Genomic DNA, 8,868 nt, shown 5'->3' with positions numbered 1-8,868 from the left:
ATGTCCAAGACAACCACAAAGTCATGAATGTGGTTTTTATGTCTTGAAGTACATTAGAGATCTTGTACGGGCATCAAATGCAATGACTACCCTAAAAGAAAAAGTAAGTTCATTTTTTATAATTTATTTGCTATCGATAATCTATGAAATTAATTTATATTTATTAATTTTACAGTTTGGTGGGAAGACGCAATATTGTGAGATTGCAGACTTCTTGCCAATCCAACACGAATGGTTAGGCAAATTGATGACATACATTTATCAGTAAGCCTATTTTGTTTAGTTGTAAGTTTAGTCTTTTGTAAATGTATTAATGTTAAGGCTAGTTATCTTACTTAAGTATTTATATTTTATATGCTTATGTACAACATTTTTAATTAATAAAAGTTATCATATTTTCATTCAAAAAAAAATCTTAACCAATTTCAATTGTAAAAATATATATAATTGTAATATCATATAATTAAATCGTTGAAAAATAATTAGGCCAAAAAAAAATATTAATTAGATCAATTAAATAAAATTAGGCCAAAATATATAAATATATAAAAATAGAAACCGTCCATTTAAAAATAATTAGAAATATATATTAAATAAAAAAGGCGGGCACTTTCTACTTCGGTTTTTAGGTAAAACCGAAGTAAAAGGTCTACTTTCTACTTCGGTTTTCCCTAAGAACCGAAGTAGAATGTCCCCTTTTACTTCGGTTTTTAGGTAAAACCGAAGTAGAAAGTAGACCTTTTACTTCGGTTTTACCTAAAAACCGAAGTAGAAAGTGCCCAGGATGGTAGCGTATATTCACTTTCTACTTCGGTTATTATGTAAAAATCGAAGTTGAAAGTGGGGATTCTACTTCGGTTTTTAGCTAGTTTTTACTTCGCTCCGAACTATTGCGATTGCGAATTTTAGCGAAAATCGAAGTAAATCAAGCTTAAAAACCGAAGTAAAAGCCTCTTTTCCTTGTTGTGTGCTTTGTTCAAAAGGTTAAATGATTGAGATCTCATTTCTATGATTAAGTTCACAGAAATATCATTTATAAGGAACTTAGTGGGAGTTAAGGATAAAATACTGATGAGGGGTAAAACGGTAATTTGCACCCAGCTCGTTAGTAAGTTATCGATAGAGGATTGACTGATTGTAATAATTATAACAATGGATAAGGTATTTATGGTTTGGAAAATGCATTCTATGAATTCAAGAGTTCAATTCTAAGTCTATAGTAGAGTCACGGAGAATTAATAAGGTAGTGGAATCATTCGTAAATAAATTCACGGTAACTTATTGGAGCTTGATTTCATGGATCCATGGTTCCCGCATCACATTTGAGTAAATCATCTAGAATGTCTCAATTAACTGATTTAATTATCAATTAGGATTTTTAAAGTTGACTATGTCAATTTTGGAAAATTTTACAGATGTATGAGATTTAGAGAATAAAAGAGAATCATTGGGAAAATTTATTAATGTTGATAAATTAGTGTCAAATATAAATAAATAATATTAAATCAAGTTTTAAATTATAATTAGTTAATTTTAATAGGGATTTAATTAATTAATTAAAAGATAAATAAATATTTTTTTTTGAATTTAGGCCCAATGAGATTTAAATTCAAAACAAAGAGATTGGGTTAAAGTCCATTTGTGGGAGCCCAAGACTTTTATTGTTTATTATTTTTAATTAATTTAAATTTAAATAAAACTCATTAAGTTGTCTATATAAGGAATGTGATATCTAGGGTTTTTAAATAAGTGGATTCATTGGGTAAGTGAAAACCTAGACAGTCTAATAATTTCTTGGCCACTCAGCTCACACTAATTCTAGGTTGTTCAAAGGCTTGGTGAGAAAGAATGTATTGTTGATCTAGTTCAATCTCTTGATAATACTTTGCAACAGAAATGAATCAAGGGTTAGAGAGATTGAATGAATTAGTTGTTCTAGTTCCGCTGCGTAATGTAAGTTTCTTCACTTTACTCTATTTTGTATCAATTTCATATGAGCATATTCTTAGAATTTACATGTTTGTTTTCATGTAATAAACTTCATTTTTGCTAAGCCTATATAATAAACTTCCAGCTGCTTAGTTTGAGCTTTTTGTGATGATTTCTTGACAAATATGGTACTGCAGAAATTGTTTACTCCATAACAGGTTTACTCCAAGAAGTGGTGAGGTGGTCTTATGGGCTCAAAAGATGCTGAAGGAGTACAAGCAATAGGCGGGTGGAGGAATTGATGGGAAAAGAAAGGAAAAGAAGAACTCTAATGCCAAATGGTCTCCACCAATAGAAGGGAAGGTGTTTGTCAATGTTGGTGCCGCTATTAACAATCAAAACTTGTAGCACAAGTGGAGTGGTCCAAAATTGGAAAGGAGAGGTTCTTTGCTCCTTTGGTTCCTTTTATCGTTGCCACTTCCCTCTTATTGGTGCTGAGATTTGAGCAATATGGGATGGAGTTCTTGGTGCTATAAAGGCTAAGATAAGTAACTTCTCTATCCATTCTGACAGTCACTTTGCGATAAAGATGTTGAATGGTTTGGATAGTAGTGTTGCTGATTTTGAGTTGGTGTTAAAGGGCTATCGAACCAATAAAGGTGGAGGAATTGATGTCTGTTTTTCTCCTTGTCAAGCCAATAAAGGTGGAGGAATTGATGTCTGTTTTTCTCCTCGTCAAGTCAATATGGTGGCTCATTGTATTGCTAAGAATGTTGTAGTTGTTAAAGCTTCTAATTTTGGGGATGGAGGATTTCCTCTAGTTGCCTCTGCTACTGAATTCCTGACAGCAAATGAGCGGAATCCTTTACCCGAGTAGGAGGGAAATTCAACGAGCACTAGCGCGCTTCGGCCTTCGAGCCTACGCTTGCTTTACGCGAGCAATGAGGATGCGCGTTACTAAGGCTTTAGGCTTGAGCTCTTGGAGTTGCTTGTTGGGAGTCTGCTCTTTCCCATGCTTGTCTTTGTTAGCGATCGAACCATCTCGAAAGCACTAGTATCCGGATCTGTCTTATTGACCGGCTTTTAGACTTTGAACTGGTAAGTGGCAAGGTACGGTTGGACGTGCCCGCGAAACCATATGATAAGGTAGAGTAGGCTAGGCTTGGGGATGAACATCTTAGCAGAGTTCGCCTTCCCTTAGTTTCTTGTAATGTCTTTCCCCTCAAAAAAAAAATAAAAAATAAAAAATAAAATAATAATAATAAATACATGTCATGTGGTTTCCCCTAAAATTCATCTCGATTACCTACATATCAACAAAGTCCAAATGCGATTAAACTAAAAAATAAAAAATAAATTAAGGACTAACGAAGGAAGTAGGTGAGTCTTAATGGACAAAAAATGACATAAGAACATCAAATTTGTAGTATTCGAAAGTGAAGTATAGAGAAAGAAACTTAAGAATGAACAAAACGTGGTGTGGAAGAATTCCATCAATCCTCCAATTACTAGACATGTAGGGCCAAAAGGCCAACCCTACACAGCTTAACACCTTGATTGCTTTTCACATAACAAAGGGATGTCTCAGAACAACTTTTCCTATGCTATTGCTGCGCCGTGCCACAATCTTATTAAAATTTTGAGAATAAAATATTAATTTAATAAAGAATAAAACAAAAAATTTGTAAAAAAAAACATTACACAAATAACTGTAAGTTCAATGTACTAGTTTGGTACAATGTGATGAAATTTCAATGCTTAGATAATATTTGACAAGCTAGAAGAGTGTGCCTACAAAGAATGAATATTTATGTGAAATTTCTAACAAATAAAGTACAAAACCTCACTTGAGGTCTCATCCTAAGCTGACAGTACTATTAATGTCTCAAAATTTAGAATTAAATATTAAAAAAAAATCCTAATAAGCATGAATTAATAAAGAAAAAAAAAGTCTCAAAAATCGAACGCTGGAATGTATTACCCCGACTTTTAAAGAACAAAAAAAAAGGTGTCATGTATGTATGTGCATATATGATGTGTAGAACTATCTAGCAACACATTGTAGAAGATTCCATTATCTCAAATTGACCGATTGAATTATTGTAATACCAACCCACATACAATGCAGCCGAAATAACTAGTGCCCCACAACAAAGACAGCATCGATCATTTGATGTTTACTTGTGTAATTTTCCTACCGAAGAAGCCAAGAATAATATTGCTTGAAAATCTCATTCCAATCGGATCAAAACAAAAACTTGTTCTCACATGCAATCAATAAAAGCCTAAACTCATCATACAAGGGTATTTGTGAGGCACTCATCTCCATCAAACAATCAATTGTTCAAATTGTAAACCAAAGAGACTAATCTTAGCACAAGTAAAAACCTCTGGTTGAGCTAAAATATTAATAAAAAATCCTGTACTGAGTAAGTTCTGAAGTCTCTGCCTAAATATTTAAAGCTCTAGAAGAAAATTCCATAATCAAAGAAAAATAGGAACACATGTTTAAAAAAAAATGTTGCCATATAAATGCTTCATAAATATTAAATGTGAATTGCAGTGCTAACTGATCAGATTCCATATTACATACATTAAAGAATGATTACAAGAGCAAAAATTTAGTACAAGGAAAAAGAAGAAAGAAATGAACTGTACCTAAACATGTATCAAACTAGTATCATATTGTTTCTATAAACTTATCTTTACACAAAAAGAATTGTATTGACTACCAGTTTCTGAACAAAGAAAGAAAACTACAGCAAGAAAGTTTCAACAAGAAACATCCTTAGAACCATAGCTAGTTGCTCTTAGGCTTGTATCTGACATATTTGTCATCCATTTTCGAGGGCCTTTTGAATTATCTAACAGATTATATGCATAAGAAGGCCACCTCAAATCTTTTTTACCTTCACATGAGCCCTCAAATCCCAATCTCAACATCTTCTGAGTTCTCTCAAGAGCAATAAGACTGGAAAATGTGGAAAAACTATTGCCCAAAAACACATCAGCTCTCAAACAAACTTCATAGTCGATTGCAGACTGAATCAAATAAGGATACTTCTTGTAAATCCCATCAACTCCAAGTTTTTTCTTCTCAAAAGGAAGCAAATTATCTCTCCAACCAAACAGTAGAGATGAATCTTCAAGCAGTTCATCTGCAACCGCTAGATAAACAACAGTTGGTGTTGTTTTCAAGCCAATAACATTGTTAACTCTCTCCATAATCTCCTCCTTGCTGCTACAGATCTGGGTTATGTTCATTTTCTTCTCTAGATTCTTACAATGAATCATCCAATCTTTCTCAACTCTCATATGCACAGCTACATAAGGAAAAGGCTTAGCCTTGTCTATGTCGTTTGCGGGGTCATCAAGACCACTACTTTCGAGTACCCTTTCTTGTTTCATTCCCATCTCTCTAATCTTCGACACTACTTTATCAGCTTCAGCCATAATCTCATCAACCAAAGCTAAGCACTCAAAGACCTTAGCATAGCCCTTAACAGGCCAATGATCATGCCACAGAAAAGGGTTCTTCCCAACTATTCTAATAACTTCATAATCATCAATTGGGTTCTCCAAACTCTGCTTCAACTGTTCTAAATCTTTCTCCATTGTCCACCTTCTTCCACTCCCCTTTCGGAGCTCGAAAACCCCGGTCCGGTTCGAAACATCCGAGTACTTACTCATCTGAACAAAGCCTCTACAGTGAGAATTAAACCTGTCTAACTGAAAAACTTTGTCAAAGGAAATTGGTTTCAAAAGCTCTACTTCTTTGTAGAACAGAGAAGCACTTAAGCTTGGCATGAGAAGAGTCCTGTTGAGCATTCTAGCTGTGAGACAAGATCTGGCCAAAGCTATCTTTTGATTGTTTAGTCCCCAGACTATCTGCGGAACCTCCAGAAACTTGTCGTTTCTGATTCCGGAATTGTCGTTTAAGGACAGAGAACGGTTGCGGATGAAAACGATGTCGTTTGGTTCCTCAGAAGAGCCACCGATTGTTGTGAATGGAGGAAAGAAAATGGCTCTGATGACCAGAGCCAGTGCAGCTAAGAAAACGCATTTGGATGTAATTGAATTCAAGTAGCAGCTCCATAACTTTAATGCCTTACACCCCATTTTATGAATTTATCAACCAAATCTAAAACATGTAAAAATAGTAATTATTATTATTATTACATTCATGAGATTTGGCAAGAAATATACATTTTTGTTATGTATGTAGACATATATTGTGTACCTTAAAAATCTCTGGTGTTTCTGGGCAAGAATTGTTGTAGCAAGAGCCTGATGAAATCCAGTCTTGGATTCCAAAGTTTTTATCAAATTTGAAATCCACATGCCCCAAAAGAAAACCTCAAAGTGGATAAATATATTGATTTTGAAAACCTCGAATTTATCGTCAGAATCCAGAAAGTGCTTGAACGGTAGTCATGTCTCATGTGTCACTCGTGATATAATAATAATAATAAGACCCTGTTTTCAGAAATGGATCCCAAAATCAAGAACAGAAAAAAAAAAAACACAAAGTTATGAATACTTGTACTGCTTACGCTGAAGCCTCAACTGTTGTGAGAACTGAATTTATAAAAAAAAAGAAAAAAAAAAAGAAGTAGGATTTAAAAACAAGGAATGATTAGTAGGAATCTGAATTCTGAGCCGTGAGTTCTGACAACAGCCTAAAGAAAATCAAAAGAGAGGGAGAGAGAAGCGTGTCACGTATATGAATTGACGACTATGCAAATGGCAAAACGGAAAAGCCTGAAATCCCGCATTGGAAAAGCGAAACAATTCCATCACGCTCATGACAACTCACAAACTCAATTTCATATTTACCTTTTTCTAACAACTACCAATTTTATAATTCAGATATTTGAGGCTAAAATACTAAATTTACAAATTACTCCCTTAAATGTTTAAATTACGTACCCAAACGTTAAATTTAATTATAATTAGAAATATACAGTGTTTGTTAAAATTAACCGGTCAAATGCTACATAGCACTATACTATTAGTCCACATTATTTATTTAAAAAATCAGTTTTAATTTCTTTTTCATTTTATTTTTATAAAAAATAAATAATATTAACCAATCATGTGCTGTCACGTGTCATCTGACTCATCAACTTTAATATTTAATATTATTTATCTCTAATTGCAAGTAAAATTAAGGTTAAGGTACTTTTGCAACCAAAAAATCAATTTGGGTATTTAAATGTTAGTAATTTATAATATGATTATTTGTTTTATCGGTTTGTTTTATTAACTCTAACAAAATATTCGTAAATATTTAATGGAATATAATTTTAAAATTAATTAAAAATAGATATTTATTAATTATATTAATATAAATTTAAATACTATAAAATAGTATTATTATAATAATATATAATACAAGACTAATATTTAATAACTATATTAATATAAATTTAAATGTGATAAAATATTATTATGATAATAATATATAATTCAAATTTTTTACTAATTATATTAATATAAATTTAAATATTATAAAATATCATTATAATAATATATAATATTAATTTTTATTAAGAAATTATCATTTATATTTAAAAAGGTTATTATATTATATATATTTTAAAAATCATAAAAAATATTTTGTTTTAATTTTTCATTTAATATGTTTATGTCATGTTTTTATATATCATATTATTTATTTATTTGAAATTTATATGAGAATAATACAAATTTAATAAAATAATTAATAAATTTTATAAATAAAACTAAGTAAACGTGTACATCCAAATTTCGAGGATGAATAAATGAGTCTCGAAATGTAGGCTCGTAAAACGTAAGCTCGAAAATGGCAAGCATTAGATGAACATTTGTATGAATAAGCATGATTCCTGGCTTGTTTTTGTAAGCCATCGAGCACAAGTTTGAAAGTTTTGAGCTTAAGCTTCAAGCTCGAAAGAAACAATCTTCTCCGATACATATAGATGGCATTCGAGCCTTAGTTGCAAGCTCGAAGATATTGGTCTCTGAAGATTGAGTTCGATGAAACCACCAACTAAGGAGGGGCAGACTGGAATAACAAGCTCGAAGTATTGATCGATCTCGAAAGCGCGTTAACCTTGCATTCGAGGTCAGCAACGCGTTTTGCACGCAACAGCTGTTAGGAAATCCTTATTTCTTAGGAATTTGTTGTTATCTGATAATTAAATCGAAATTATCATGTGATATTATGTATTTAATGTATTTAATTACATTTATTTCATATTTGAATAATGGATTATAACTTCCCTGAATTAGTGGAAGATATTATCTTAACCAGGCCTATAAATAGCCTGGTATTTTTCATTTATAGACAAGATCCGGTACTGAGTATATTCTGTTGAATTGCTCTGAGAAAGTTTTGAGAGAGTATTACGAATCAATAATATTGACTCGTAGATTATGCAAATTTTGACTATTGAACCACGTAAAAATCCTACTGTTTTTTTCTTATTTTCTGAATATTTGTTTAATGTTCTTCATATTTAAGTTGACGAAAAACAGCGTTAACAGTTTGTATCTAGTATATATATAATCAATTAAAATCAAAACTAAATCCTAAAATAATTTGTATATAAGGAAAAATAATATAATAATAACTTTTCTAGAAACAATATAAATTATGATAATATAACTTTTTTATGTTTTTTTTTTTGTAAATTAAACCATCTATAGACAAAACTTGTGTAATATATATATATATATATATATATATTATAATGGTTCAATTCATACAATTTTTTTTTCACGTAAGTTTTTTTAAGGTAAGTGCTTTGTGTTATATTTCTATTTTAAGTTTGACCATATTTTTTTAAGCAGAGTGAATTTTCTTACTAAAGGAAAACTATTAGAAGAATATTAGAATTTTAAAATGTTTAATGTCTCATTCAAAAAAAAAAAATCTATCAGGGGTAAATGAATGTT

The 8,868-nt window shown here is 31.3% G+C and overlaps 1 protein-coding gene across 1 annotated transcript; it reads right to left on the bottom strand.

Annotated features, from left to right (window-relative positions):
- Positions 1-4,442: 4,442 nt before the first annotated feature.
- LOC133800804 (O-fucosyltransferase 23) lies at positions 4,443-6,764 on the bottom strand. The gene is made up of 2 exons (XM_062238869.1): positions 6,170-6,764; positions 4,443-6,070 (listed from the first exon to the last, which is right to left on the bottom strand). Exon 2 carries the CDS (start codon positions 6,046-6,048, stop codon positions 4,702-4,704), a length of 1,347 nt encoding a protein of 448 aa, XP_062094853.1. The 5' UTR covers positions 6,049-6,070; positions 6,170-6,764; the 3' UTR covers positions 4,443-4,701.
- Between the last annotated feature and the right edge of the window lie 2,104 nt (positions 6,765-8,868).

This window comes from Humulus lupulus, chromosome 9, assembly GCF_963169125.1.
Source record: "Humulus lupulus chromosome 9, drHumLupu1.1, whole genome shotgun sequence".
Taxonomy (NCBI): Eukaryota; Viridiplantae; Streptophyta; class Magnoliopsida; order Rosales; family Cannabaceae; genus Humulus; species Humulus lupulus.
The sequence above is the reverse complement of the archived record's forward strand: the minus strand, read 5'-3'. Positions and strand labels throughout refer to the sequence as shown.